Consider the following 15,858-nt stretch of genomic DNA (forward strand, 5'->3'; position numbering starts at 1 on the left):
GCCATTATGCTTCACTTCTTCTGACATGCAACTAAAGTTAAGCAAATTCTCTTATATTACATTATTAACGGCAAAAAGGAAATGTGAGTCATCAAATGATTGACATTTAACAAATATGAAGTGTTTTTTTTACTAGAATTCTCAAAAAATATTCTTGAGCTTTATTTTAGTGGTAATCATATGTCAGTTAAATGACAGAAGAAACAATCAATTAATTTGATAATTTGATATATCAGCCGACTCAAACCTAGTTACAGAAAGGAAATAGAATATAGTATTATAAAATATAGCTTTATTAGTTTCAGAACACTTTGTTACTTGCTGGACTAACAAAAAAGATATAAATTGGATTAAATTGTATCTCATCTATAAATCTTTTAGATTACGGTTTCTAGGGAATGCAAATGCACTTCTACCTAAAATCTTGGATCCCAAGTTGCTCATCATGTTCAAAATGACAGATTTTAGACACTAGGATAGAAGGAGAAAAAAAGCTATGACAGGAATGGGAATCTACAAAATTATTAAATTGAAATTGATCTAGAAATCAGCTTCAGCTGATCTTAATTTGATGTTCATTACTTCCATTGATATGACATGTAATTTTTCTTTGAATTTGGATTGGTTTCGGACCAGTGAAAATTCTAAAAGGAGTGAAGATATGAGTAACTTTATATCAGCCTTTCCGTTTGCTATCATGAAATTCCTCTAGATTATCTGAGAATAGTAATTTTGACAGTTGCAGTTTCAACACATCTGAAAGGCAACAAGGCAAGTTCATCTGGATTTTGCTGTCTAAAAGTATTATTGTATGGCTTGTACCACATATTACTCAGACAGGTTTGCTAGAGTTTATGAGCTGGTGTTTTGGAGTCAGCTGAGCCTTAGCTGACCAATGACAATTTGTGAATGGTACCCTTTGATTTTTTTTTCCAAATGCATGATATTTGGCTTCTGAAAAAATGCATTTTCCCTCAGCTCTTATTTAATGCATTTAGCAAAGTTTTTTTTTAAAAAAACTGTTAAGCTTTTTGCTCTACTTACAACTTGTTCCTTAATTTCTTTTATTCCGTATGTACAATATTATATGTCTTTTTACTCCTAAAACATAGATATACCATATGCTTTCCTTCCTTGCAGTGCACATAGAACCTGGTACATGTGAAGTCATTGCTGCCCACAGGTGCTGCAATAAGAATAAGATTGAAGAGCGCTCCCAAACAGTGAAATGTTCCTGCTTTCCAGGTCAGGTGGCTGGGACAACACATGCTGCTCCTTCATGTGTGGATGGTAAGTGTACAGGTATCTACAGTGTGAATGTATGGACATAGTTGTAGCTAGGTCAAAAGATGGATTCATAGCTGTAAAGTCTGTGAGCCTGGATAGTAGTCCTTGCTGAAAAAATTGTATTAAATACAACCCTATACTTTAAAAATGTCAACCAAACTCTGTTATTCTGGATTCTGTGTTCTGTTAAGTAACACAGCCTGAATGTATTTTTGATTTGAAAGCAGAAGTATGCTTTAGAGCAGGGGTGTCAAACTGGTGGCCTGCAGGCCAGATGTGTCAAGTGCAGGCCACGCCTTCCCTGGCCACACAAAGGCAAAAACCATCGTGATACATCACATGACGCAATTGAATTTGACACCCGTGCTTTAGAGCTTATGGGAGCTGACTAAAGTTCCTGTCTAGCATGTTATAGACCAAATGCAACCACACAATACCAAGAAATGACTTAGTTTCTTTAAAGAATTATAGGCAGCTTGCTACACGAGTGCCTCTGCATGATCAGAGCATTTACCTTGCTTTAAGATTTAAAGCATTTCATAGCCTTCAACAGTTAGTTCTTATTAGGAAATGCCCAGAAGTACAAATTTTTATTAGCAGCTAATAAAATTATGTTGAAAGACTAACTTAATGGTGTACTTAACTTTGAATACAAGTATATATTTAGTTGTTCTCAAAGTGTCAATGAGTCTCTGATAGTCATTAAAAGCAATTAATAGCAACCATGATTAGCCAATTTGAATAATTTTGTATGGCAAGGAAGGCTGATGTTTCTATATCCCAGTCCTGCTATTGAATTTGTACAACATCAGATTATCTGTCTGAGTAAACCAAGATTTGGAAAGCACTATAGTTTAGTGGTAAGACAAATTATTATTCATTGTCATTGGTTCAGTGAAATCTCCAGGTAGTATTAAGAAAGCCTTGCAAGCATTTCTTCAGTATGGATCAGTCTTGCAGCTAGTAAGGTGGACTGTTACTTTTGTATCATAAACCAGGTTAACACAGATTATGGGAGTGATTGACCAAAAATACCTGAAGAACAGCAGATTGGAGAAGCAACACTAAACTAGATGGGGTAATAATCTGACTCTTCTTCAAATAGGGTAACTTAGTTAAGACTCTGGGCATAACTGAATATTGTTCAATTACTATTTTTGGAACAGAAAAAGTGGGTTGTCAAGTACTCCAAAATCTGCTGCTTTTTACTGCACAGTTTGATTCATTGCTTTAAACATTTCTGTTTTTTAGGCTTTTTTTTTGAGTTTATAATGAAAATGATACTATTGTACATTCAGTCAGAAACATAATTTGAAGATAGATTAGTAGAACTTGAGACAATAGGCATGTTGTCCCCATAAAATAGACATCCAGTATTATGTTTTGTTACAGTTCTGTACTCATTCATTCTCAACAGTTTTGTAATAGGAACAGAGTCTGGCAGAATATGACTGGCCCTGTGACTTCAAGTCTCAGTTGAGATGTGACCTAAGATTTTATGCACTATCCACACATGGGAAAGTTCCTGAAATTTCTCAACAAGTTCCATCTGTTTTCTTTCTTTTGCAAAAGCAAACAACATCATTCAACCACATATGTTCAGTCTTTTTAGAGAAACTTCATAGATTAATGCTGTTATAACCAATAAACTGGTTATAATCTGCAATCTTTCAGGCTGATTGTAGAGCCCTTATATGGTAATTTGAAATATTTATTACTTAGATATCCAAAACATGAAATAATTTAATCTTGACAAAATAAATATCGTAGCTCACAACTAATAAAGTTTTGTATTGAAGAGATATACTCTTATTAGTTTCCTATTCTTCCTAGAAATTTGTGGCCACCAACACCTTGCCACTACTGGACATGAAATCTGATGTGGGATAAAAATATACAAAACAGGCCAGGAAGCCTAGGCCAGTCACATCGCCTTCCTCAGTAGTATAGATAAAATGGTATGTTATCAACTGCTAGTATTTTTTTTAAAGGAAATTGGTGCAGTAAATACTGTAGTCAATTTGCTATTTTAAGTGATGTTCTTCCTCTCTCCTGAGAAAAGAACGATGTGCTTTGCTAAGAAATTTAGGAATAGGATAGCAAGATATATTTTATGGAAGGGATGAACTACAGAAAAAAATTGGTAGCTTTTTGTATATGTATGTGCTATTTCATAATTGTATAGTATTGTGGATATTAAGTTGTGCATTAATTTTTTAGCTGGTTTTAGCAAATCAGTGACTCTCTCACTTATTCTGAAAATTGACTATAGATTTTTCTTTCTATAAAGAGCTTTTCAATTGAAATTGTAATTATTGCCCAGTTTTGACTTCCGAAGTCAATATTTTATGTGCAATTGTGTCTTATTTTTACTCAGAAAGGAATTTGTTTAAATATCAACATTTCCTTTCTCTTGTGGGAAGGTCAATTTAGCTATAATATCTAAGATTCCCTCTCTCTGAAATCTACTTAAAAAAAGTAGGAAAACTTGTTACTATAAAGTAGGTGTAACACATAGGAATGAAAGCATGCAATCTAATCACCTGTGCAAACTGCTAAAAACAACCTCAGCCCATCTATATTTTATTGAATAGTGTCACTTGGGATCTATTTGAAATGGCTCAAAGCCTCTGCTGGTACATTATTGATTGTCTTGGCAGCTTGGTTGGTACAAATGGATTTATATGTGATGCCAAGAAACTACTTAAAAAACATAGGATACTATTCCCCTGAAAGACTAGCATCTCTTAGCAGCTTTGGAAAAGTACTTCAATTTATCTGAACAAAGCATTTCCCTAAAATTACCTATTGAGATTTCATTGAAATCATCATGATATCTTCTCTTTAATTCTTGTGTCACGTAGTGGTGCAGCACTATCTTGCATTCATTGGAAATTTTGATTTTTAGGCTCACGCACTTCTCTCTCCTGAACACTGCAACAAGGAAGAGTGATATTTAAACTTATCCAAACAGCGAACACTGGTTAACTTAAACTATGTTGGATAAAACAAATTATGCTTTATGAATCAGACTTGTTAACAAACCATGGAATAAGTTAACAAAACTTCCTCCACTTCAGACCGAATAACAGATTCTGCTTCGTTTGAATGAACTGGTGGAACTGACTGCAATGGCAGAGAAGGGGATAGAAGCAGCCTGAGGCTCAGAAGGGCAACATACCATGCAACATTGCTTGCTTATTAATCACTTTTCTGTATCCTCATCTTTTGCACTGCAGCTGCATTACCATGATATAGGAGGGAGCTGACAGGCAAAGTAAAATCAATGTGTTGCTGGCGTATCAACAAAGACAGATTAAGATCCTTTTGCCTGCAACTAGTTTACCAGGCCTAAAAGCTCATGGAAGCAAAAGCACTGAGAAAAACATAGAACACCAAGGTCTCAAATTCCATCTGTAGTTAACCTTTCATGACAGTTTATTCTTGATTAGTTGTCATTAACATGTCTTGGACCGTTGAAACTGTCCCAAGGCAGCAAAGTACTATTGGAAGAATACATATTTTCCAACCAATGTTGTTGTGCTGTGTGTGCTTCCAGTCAGTGTCTATAAATCCTTATTTTTCCTTTAAGAATGAAACATTGGCCCTGGCTTTGCACAATATGACTGATAACTCTTCCAGTTTTGATCATTTCCCCCTCCCAAACTCTGGGTTAACTGTAGGCTTGGTTGTGGGTCTTGCATTCATATTCCAGTATCGGCAACCCAACATAGTGTCACAACAGTGTGTATGAACAGTGTTTATGAACAATGTATTCATGAAACAATTCCAGGAAATGAAAAATAAAAATTAAAGAACTTAATTTTTGAGTGATGGACATGTGTGGGTGTCGCTGTCTGGGGAGGGGAATGGGGGTGGCTTTACACCTGAGCTATCTTAGTCTGAACTGAACTGAAAATAGCAAAAGAAGAAAGCAAGAAAATAAACTAGGATTTGTGGATGGCAGTACTTATCGCAAAGATGATGGCAAGGGAAGATTAGTGAGAAGAAACACTGGATTTTCTAGAGCAGGCATGTCAAACTTGCGACCTCACATGACGTCACGCAACGTATCAGGCCAGTTTTGCCATTGCCGGCAATGGGGTGGGCGCGGCTTCCAGGTGACACGTCCAGCCCACGGGCTGGCAGTTTGATACCCCTGTTCTAGAGAAACCAGTTAATTTCCTTTTTAAAATGATATAGAACTAAAAATGAAAAGAAATTACTGTATAAGAGACTAGGAGTTTGAGTATGTGAATAGGAGGCTTTGCTTTGCTGTTTCAACTCTTCCTGGATAAAAATATCTCTTTTTCTACCTATGAATTTTAAAAATTGCATGCAAAATGCCTTGGGCTTTTAATCTTTAAAAAGATTTTCCCCTGTGGTGGAAACGCCGGTTGATAAGGCGGATAGATTTGACTGAGAAAAGTTTTAAGTTTCATACTGTTTTTTTGGCTTCTCAACTTCTTAGCCTCCCAGAGTTGCTGTTGTTTTAATTAAAATTGCCAAGATACTATTCTATTTTTTTGCAGTGTATTTTTTTAATTTAATGCTTATACATCAAATAAAACTTTCTTTTTTTCCTAGTATGTATTATATAGGAGACTATTTTCATTATTTGCTTGTAATAGGAAGTTATCATTAGTTTCACTGATGATTTTTTTAAAATGCATTCTTGTTTTTCTATAAAACTTCTTTGTTTCATTGCTTTTTTATCTGTTTATAAAAAATATAAACAGCTTTTAGCTGTTTAAAAGCTGTTTATACTTTTAAGCATATAGCTTTTTAATTTAAAAGAAAGGTGAATAGGTTATTATTCAGTGATAAGAATGCAGACTCCGATTGTAGGAAACTTAGGTTGATCTCCACCATCTTCACAGAATTGGAGTGTCGGACCATTTTGGCTATCAAATCTATCCTCAATTCTGTGCAAAATGGCAGCTGGAAATATCCTTGAAAAATGGCTGTCTTGCCTTTGCTTGCTGAATAATTGGTGCAACCACAGGAAATAATCTTGGATTTGTTTCATCAGTGGCTGAACTTTGCATAGGACAGTTTGTTCAAGTTTGTGTGTATTCATGTAAGTGTGAAAATATCTCAAAAATTAGAATGGCTTTCCTTGTAACTGTATTATTTTATTATTTTTAACACAATTTCTTCCTTTCATAGTTCTGTTTCATGGTAGACTTTGGATGGTATCAATTTTTCTCTCAGTTCCTATTTCAAAAATAATAAATAAATAAATCTGGATGTATAAATGCAATACTTCTGATTTTCACATACCATACAGTATTCACTTGCATTTAATAGGACATTTATTTGAATGTCTGTCTATAGAAGTGGTTCTCAACCTTTTTATACGGCGACCCCTGTCATAAGGACACGCCGCGCATGCGTGCCGCCCCCCATGCGCGGTGTGCATGCGCGGCGGCGCCCCATGCGTGGCGGCGCCCCCATGCGCGGCGTGCATGCACGGCGTCACCCCCTGAGGGAAAAAAATGATGGATCGCATTGTTTGGTGACCCCCGTAAAATGGTCGTTCGACCCCAAATGGGGTCGCGACCCAAAGGTTGAGAACCGCTAGTCTATAGCCAGTCTGGAGCTGAAATGATAATATCTGAGAATGTGTTGAGTTCTTCTTGAAGTGCATTGTGGAATGTATCCTTACTTTGGTATCTTTGGAGTTCACTGGAAGTGTACATTTGAGTTAAGAAAAAATACAGCACCAATTTGTTGCTAAGGTTTTTAACAACATCATTTGTTTTCTCATAGCATCAATAGTGCTTCAGAAGTGGTGGTGCCAAATGCAGCCATGTGTAGAAGGAGAGGAATGTAAAGTACTACCAGATTTGTCTGGATGGAGTTGCAGTACTGGAAACAAAGTAAAGACAACTAAGGTAGGTCTTAATTAAATAAATATAACTTCAGTGAAAGAGTGATCAGGCTCACATATTTTGGCCAAACTGTACACCATTTTTGTAATATAATGTTTAAAAATCTAATGACTAGATGGTCTGCTGAATGAGAATTGCAGGGATCATTTTATTGCTTAGTAAAGATGTGCTAAGAACACCAAACATTATCGCTGTGTAATGGCTCAGAGATGCCAACTTATCCTTCAGCCATTATCCAGGTCAACAATCCTATGGTTCTTAATTAAAAATAGTTTACAAAACCATGTTGAGGGAAAGAAAAGAAACACAGTGGTGAGGCAATATGGGCAAAAAATAAGGGTCTTTAATGGGTTGAATGTCCCATGGGCACTACCAAAATACCCTTGTTCTTGAGCTTAGTTTTTTATTGGTAAGTTGCTACTATTGGGCCTGGCTATAAAGGATTGCTTTGGTTGGTGTAGTGGCAGGAGATTAAAAACAGAAAATAATATAATAAGCCACATGAAAGGCAAGCAATGAAACTCCACAGCTGATGGGATGATTATATGGAGAAAGGACATAATACACTAGTCACTTCCTATTTTCCAAACCACCAATCTTTCATACAAATGCTATCATTTTTGTAACTGTTTAGACATTCAACTATTTTATAAACAATTAAATCTTAAGTATGCCTTGAATATCTTGATGTAGTATGAATAGTGCATTTTATTTATTTATTTATTTATTTATTTATTTATTTATTTATTTATTTATGAGACTTATATACCGCTTTAAGTGCAAGCACTCTCTAAGCGGTGTACACCAGTAAGCAATGTATATATATATTTACATTGCCCCCAACAATCTGGGTCCTCATTTTACCTACCTCGGAAAGATGGAAGTCTGAGTCAACCTTGAGCCGGTGAGATTTGAACCACTGACCTGCTGAACACAGTCAGCTAAAGTGGCCTGCAGTACTGCACTCTAACTGCTGTACCACCTCGGCTCTTAGTACAATCTTGTGGATATTTGCACAGATTTAAAGTTTCTTCTTTCATCAAAAGCTGCGTAATAAGGGGAAAAAAACAAGAGTTCTTGGCAAAATTGAAAGAAAGGTTCAATAACAAATCTTACTAAACATTTCCCAAATTTGATCAGTTCAAGAAAGCAAATACATTTTCCTTAATAATGGAAAATATTTTTCTCTGTTGAAAATCACTTGGTTCAGGTATTTTTTTCCCCCATCTGTCCTCCTATTATTTCAGAGAAAAGTGAGAAAATCAGAAGTGACAAGTGTAGTGCTCATAATAAAATATCAGTTGTTTAGTTAAAAGAAGCATCATCCAGCTGATAGAAATTGATTTGCAGTTCTAATGGCTATTTAGGAGGAGAGTCTCTGACTAGAGGTTCACTCAGTATTCCAGTGAAGTTCCTAGATAGAGGCTGCATCTGTAAGATTTTTGCCCAGTAGCAGGTTTTCCATTCTTTTCCTCTCACTCTAGCCAAACACTTTCCATCCTGTCACAGCTCCTCCTGTTGGAGCAATCATCTGTGACAGAGAACTACATGATTATTATTTTCATGGCTTGCTGAATACTCTGAAGAACAAGGTATAATTAAAATTTTATCAAACTCATTAGTAATTACATGTATGTCATGGTTAATCAGTTGAATAATTTTGTAATCATTGTTCATACAGTGGAGTGTAATTATTCTTCAAGCTTTGCCTGCTTTGTGCTTCCATCTCCTTTACACACAAACATCCCCAAAGAATTGCTCTGTGAAATGGCAGTGTTTTCTTTCTTATCTTTTGCTCTGCCAATAACAGACACACGCTGAAATGCTTTCTAAACAGTGAGCATCAGAGTAGATCCCATTGACTCAGGTAATCCTGCTGACCAAATCTACTATCCTCCCTCCATCAACCTTGCTTTACCTGTTACCCATTTTTATATTTAATTTTACATTTTATTTAGTGTCAGCATTGTATGTGTCTTCTCTTTGGTTCTGAAGGTACTATTTGGAAAATAGAAATTTTATCGTATGGTCATCTTTGCCAAGCCTCTTCCGTATACAGAGAAGAATTTGCACTTCTTTGTGGCATTTTCCTGAAGTGTTTTGAATGAAACATTCTAATTTATTCCCAAACATTTTAACACTTTTTTAATGTTCTTATCCATTTCCAACTAGTTGGGGAGTTTTTATACTATTTTAATGGCCTTTGGAGCAATCTCTCAGCACAACTGCTGAAAACTGGTGGGCAGTTTCCTCAGTTGTGAAGTGGAAAACATACAAAACTGGGGTGTATTTCAAAATTCTCTCCAAAACCCCAAGAAAAAAAGGATTTTTTAAGCCTTACTTCTACCCACTTCACATTATCAACTTATTCAGCATGGCCACATCTTCTTTAAAAAAATTATAAATGTGAAATCTTATCTACCAAAAAATCCATTCTGCCTCTGGGTCACAGGATTAGTTACAACCACTGGAAACAACATACTGTAGCTGAGTCTTTATTAATTGGGGCATCCCATTCATAGCTAGAAGAGGTGATTGGGCTTTGGAGCATGTACTTTCAAAGAAATTGCTGAAGTGAAGGAACAATAGAGAACCCGATACACCCCTGGGGCAAGAAAGAAGTGCCAAGTAATGAGTAACCCGAGGAAGACAGATAAGAATTCACCTAGAATTGGATGCAAAACACAGCGGTCTCTCTGCTCATTTGGACTAATTGACACTGTGAGCATCCTCAATCGTTCACAGGAAATGTTTCCTATTTTCAAATCAACCACAGCGTCACTGCATTCACGGTTAGATGTATGAGCAGTAGGGAAATAATAATCCCCTTGTTTCCTGAACACAGGTGAATTCTCAGAATATTCAAGAGCACCACTTCCATCCAGAAAACAGATTCTCTGTTGCTCATATCACTAGTATGTGACTTTATAGCTTTCAGACAGCTATATTTATTTTCTAATTTGTCTTTCTCTGATCATTCAGTTTTTGCATTAAAGCAAATTGTCTTCTGTTTGTTCTGTCTTTGAAATACACTGTTACTGGCTGGACATTTAAATAATATGCATATAATCCCACATTAACTACTGTATGGTTCTCTGCTGTATACATATGGATGGAAGTTTTTTTTTTCCCTCTGATGCTCTTAGTTTGCTATTTTGCAGTAGATTTTCTAAAGTGTTCCTGTGAATATCTCTCTTGTTTGGCATGCACATATGGCCAGGGAGAGAGTTTAAATAAGAATATTTAAATGTATCCACAATTCTCGTGGCTGTCTTGACAGAAATCTCCAGACCTCCAGTGAAATAAATGAGAAAGGACTTTGTAATGAGTAAACAAGGTATGGAATATCTGAAGTCTCTACAGTCATCCACAGATATTATATAACCTGACATTTTTCTCAGGCTTCATGGAGGTAGATTTGTCAATTTGTTACAAAGGAAATAAGTAAGACTGGAGTGAAGTAATAACTATCCAAAATGTTTTATATAGCAGGTTAAAATTTGAAACAACCAAACTTTACAGGTGGCTCTCATTTAGCAACCAATAATTCAGCAGCTGTTCAGACTTGCAACACTCTGAACAAGTGGTAGTTTCAGTCAGTCCTCGAAGCTCCAGCCATTGCAGTAATAGCATGGTCACGTGACAGTGATCTGCAGCATTCCCTATCACTTTCCCACAAGCAAAGTCAAGCTGATCATGTGAGCTCCTTGCTTAATGATGGTAACTGGAGACTGCTAGAACTGCCGTTGCTAAATGACACATTTCCCAAAATTGGGAAATTTTGGTCTCAATAACTGTTGTTAAGTGAGGACTATCTGTAGTCATTTTTAGTGCCAAATGGAAAGATTTGGGGCATAGCAATTAAAAGAAACTTAGGATGGCTTAGTTGTGTAGGTGACTTCTAGTAAATGGCATTACTTTAGATTCCCATGACAGAATAGCAGTTTTGACTACAGTTTCTTTGCATTGGGAGATGGGAAGAAGCAAGAGTTTCTGGAATTCAAGAGTCTTAAGTTTTAGGAGTTTTGTTTTCCTTGGAGTCAGTGCTTCTTTAATTGCAGAAGTCTGATTATAAGAACTAGCTTGAATAAGGGGAGCTTGTCCTAGGGAGGGCATATGCCTTATACTTCTCTGAAGCTTCCACCCATGTCAGATTTAACATTAAGGTACATTGATATGGACTAATTGTAATAATTGGACATGAGGAATCACAGAGTGGAAACAATGGATTTCACCTAATTCATTAGGATCATACCAAACAGACTTTCTATTTCTGGGACTTTAATCACCCTTGTTAAATGCATATGCATTTCTATTAAAATATTTTGAGAGCCTTGCATGTCCCTGGTTTTCTTTTTCAGAATGTTAATGTACTATGCAAGGGGAATTTTAATTTTTTTTAAAAATGCCTTCCAGTTTAACAGCTAAAAAGGTCACTTAACATAATCTTAAAATTGGAAGCCTGGAAGTGCTTCAGGGCATTAAATTATAAGAAATGTTAATATTTAAGCATTTTGGAATAAAATTCTGCTGCCCCCATATAAATCTCATACATGTTCTGTTGAAATATATCTTTCCTTTCCTTTCCTTTTTTTTTTTTTTGGTTGTGACTCTTGATTCATGGGATTCTGACAGACACTTTTAAAGCTGATTGAATTGTTTTTCATTGCTTCTGTTTGTGACTGTGCATGTAATTAAAGATATTCCTTGTGTGCATAAGACAGCAGCCACCACTGAACTAGGATGTTTGTGCAAACTGCAGTGTTTGTCTACATTTGGAAGATGATAGAGATGGGTTCACACAACATGCCAACCCAGAATTTGCCTAACAATCACATAGAAATATATATACATCTCACTAATCACATAGTAAATGGACTGGTGTTAAAATACTTTAAATCAGAAACAAGTCACATCATCACTTGTATATTATGTGAAAACAATCTATCTAAAGGAACAAATTAATGTGGCAACTCATCTGAGTCACATCAACCTTTAGTTTTAGTCCAGTAACAGTTGTTGACTTAAAACCATTTTTTCATCTTAACATTGGCCTGGAACAATGTGTTATTTTTTTTTTTAGTTTTGCTTCCAGAGCACTGATTCATAATAGAGCTATATTCAGATATGATAGAATGTGCTTCTGACTTCTCAGGGGCACTCATGTGAAAAGTAGCTCTTCCCCCAGGAAGCTGTATCTGCACTTGGTAGCTATTGTCCAATCTTAAGCAAAGGTACATTTGGTTTAAGAAAGTGCTGACAGATATTCCTCATGTGCCCATGTTATGTTTCAAAGGACCTTTTCTTCTTTGATTCTAAAGCGCTGCATAGCCTTAATTCGTTAACAAACCGAACTTAGTATTATGTAAACCTCAATTGGCAAAGAATATAAATATATGGGAAAATAAATCTACATCAAGATGTTAAGGTGGCAGAGGTCTCTTTGATACATTCTGTTCTGTTCACAGGTCACACGATAGATCTTGGAAGATCCATTGTTATCAGATGTCATCTTCATTGATATGGCCAGCGTTCCAAAAATGGCACAATATGGCTTTTGTTCAGGTGCAAAATACTTCTCGTATGCTTTGCAGAGTTGGAAATATGAAGATTTCCTTGGTGCAGGATATAATGCATTTGAGGTATAGGATGGCTATTTTTTGTGGGCACTTTATTAATCTTCCTCAAGTACATCAGCCTAGAGAATGGTGCTGCAGTCTGCTTCCTTTTGAAAGAACAGTACCAAGGATTAAAGAACAGGATTGGTATTCCTGTCTCAGCAGATATCTTGGAAATTTTTCCTTGTTTTTGAAAATAAAATATCGCATCAGCTACTGATTAAGTAAGTGCAGCCTCAAAGGTATTTAACAATCAATTGTTACCAATTCTACAATTCTGGGTCTTGAATGAGGTTACAACTCCCTTCTGTTCCATAATTTCTATTCCATATCATGGATATACCTATGAGGAGAGAGAGAGACAAACAAACATTTCTTCCCTTTCTGTTCAGTCAACTATTCTTCACTGCATAGAGTCTGTTAATGGCCCCAAAGGGGCGAAAAAGCTTTCTTTCCTTTTAGCTGTTTTTTGTCTTAAAGCTTGCTATGTTGATTGCTAAAAGAATTGGAAACTTAAATGGATGATTCAACATAAAATTAGGGTATTTACAAATGATTTATAGTCAATGTTTTATTGATTTCATAGATAACAGGCTTTGAAAATTTGGGTCCAAGAAACCAAATTCTGGTCTTTCAAAAAAGATCATGCAGTTGTTTCAATATTTATCAAGACAGCAGACCAGATTCTTTGCCAAAGTTATGGGAACATCTGCAGTAGAGATAGAATCCAAAACTTTGATGAAAGAAATATCTTCTGTTTGATTTCCACAAAAGATATTCTCCCTGACCATTCTTTCACCCTGTTCAGCAATTATTTTAATCAGGCTTATTATAATTTTAAGTCTTTGATAACTTTAAAGTTGTAAGGATAATTTGTTGGATAAATTCTATTAAACGTCTGAGAACAAAGAAAGTATTGTCTTTCACTTTGCTGTGTTGTGCTTGGTTGAGTTTAAATTTTATTTGAAGACTTGAGTTAGTTTAATTACCCACTTAGTATTAAATAAATACTTGTAACGGACAACTATAATGAGTACAAATCCCTTTTAGGGGCAAATTAGTGTTTTTAATAATCTATTCTCTATTAAAACAATACTAAAATCCCTAGTTATTTTACTCCTATTTGTATTAGGGGATGAAGGAACATTCATTTACTCCTATTTGTATTAGGGGATGAAGGAACATCCACTTGTCTTTGGTTTATTAAGACAAAGTTTTGAAGATTTTTTTTAAAGCTGCTAGAGGAAATCAACAAACATAGAACAGTGTTGTCTCTGACAAAATTAATGTCATATTTTGATAATAGTAATAGTAATAGTAGTAAAGTTGGAAGGGACCTTGGAGGTCATCTAGTCCAACCCCCTGCTCGGGCAGGAAACCCTACACCATTTCGGACAAATGGCTGTCCAGTCTCTTCTTAAAAACTTCCAGTGTTGGAGCATTTACTGCTTCTGGAGGCAAGCTGTTCCACTGATTAATTGTTCTCACTGTCAGGAAGTTTCTCCTTAGTTCTAGGTTGCTTCTCTCCTTGATGAGTTCTGGCTTCCTAGTAGAAAACTATATTTAAGGTCCATGTAAAATTTCATAGCAAATGGAAAATTAATAATACGGATGTAGACATGTTCCTTTAACATAAATCATTATTAATTTTTCTTATTAACTATTGAAATCCACTTCTACTTTATAAGCATCTGTAAAAATGTTCCATATCTGTATCCTATTATGGCTACCTTGATTCCTGACATTCTGTTGATATAATATAGGAATGAGGCTGCAAGTATATAAATTGCAAAGTAATATCCAAAGTCAATATCTAATTCCAACTAATTTAGATGGATTGGAGTATCCAGGAAGAATGTAGTGGGCAAGCAGATGCACCTTCCAAACTTTGCCTTGCCCTGTCCTGTTTTGGAGTGGCCTGGCCTCCATGCTGTGACTGTATGAACCCCCCAACTTTGTTATCTCAACGTTTTTGTAACACACTATGTTTTACTTGCTTCAGATGCTATGTAAATAACAGACTGTGAAATATTAAAGTTCGTTTTAATCTCTGTAAGGTGATTCATTTGTTTTTTATTTTTTTCCAGCCAAATGGAAAATTAGACAGAACTTTTGTAAGGCAAGTTTGGATTCCCTTCAGGAAACAAACAAACAAACAAACAAAAAAAACCAGGACCCAGTTGTCCAGGACAAGTTAGCAAGAAAAAGATCAAGTTAAAAAGTGGGTGCCATCAGGCAGGGGCTGAGAAGAAAAAAAACCTAGAAAATATCTCCCAACACATCCTTATGGGACAGATAGCCTAGTATTCAGTTTGGAGTATTCCATCTTCCCTATCATATCACCCAGGCAGAATATATGCAAACTTTCTCATGTTTCCCACTGCATACATACACATAGGACCTACAGAAACAACATGTAGATGCCTACCTAGACTATTTTCATCTGTTTTGCTGTGCCACAATAAAACAATGCATGCATTATCCTGATGAGACACAAACACACATACACAGGCCACACCGTCCTTATTAGACCTTTACAACCATGCACACAACCAAACAAAAGCACAATACTTGGTAACCAAACTTGGTTAGCTGATAAAGAGACTGTAAAGAATTCAAGGATTTATTTTCTATATGCTTTCCTACCTTGTTTTAATTATGAGAGTCCTTGGGCAAAGTGGGAGGAAAAGGTAAATTTTGAAGACATCTAGTGAAGTGAAAAAAGTGAACATTATGCACATAGAGATGAAAAAAAAGATGTTGATTAGCGTAGTAAAGTTGTTGCATTGGCATAGGAAAGACCCAGTTTGATAACTGTCCTTCAATCAGTGAAACGTAATAGCTGACATTGGGCCAGTCACTCTCAGTCCAAGTTACCACAACCACAGGGTGGAGAAAATGAGAGACCACCTTGAATCCGTGAACAAAAGATAGGTAGAAATCAAATGCATAAACAATAACATAACATTTCTACTAGTCTTGCTCTTTATACAACAGTATAATAGTATGTATAATTGTAAAAAACCTAAGGATTATAACCCATTTCCCTAGGTTTGAAG

At 35.8% G+C, this 15,858-nt stretch overlaps 1 protein-coding gene across 1 annotated transcript; it reads left to right on the forward strand.

The window, feature by feature from the left end:
- The first annotated feature begins 714 nt into the window (after positions 1–714).
- On the forward strand, positions 715–14,855 carry LOC120314882 (chemokine-like protein TAFA-2). Its single transcript, XM_039358417.1, has 3 exons — positions 715–1,290; positions 7,060–7,184; positions 12,650–14,855. The coding sequence occupies exons 1-3, from the start codon at positions 1,122–1,124 to the stop codon at positions 12,659–12,661; spliced, it is 306 nt and encodes a 101-aa protein (XP_039214351.1). The 5' UTR covers positions 715–1,121; the 3' UTR covers positions 12,662–14,855.
- Positions 14,856–15,858: the final 1,003 nt, after the last annotated feature.

The sequence above is a fragment of the Crotalus tigris genome, unplaced genomic scaffold, assembly GCF_016545835.1.
Source record: "Crotalus tigris isolate CLP2741 ecotype Arizona unplaced genomic scaffold, ASM1654583v1 scf7180000019017.43852, whole genome shotgun sequence".
NCBI classification, from domain to species: domain Eukaryota; kingdom Metazoa; phylum Chordata; class Lepidosauria; order Squamata; family Viperidae; genus Crotalus; species Crotalus tigris.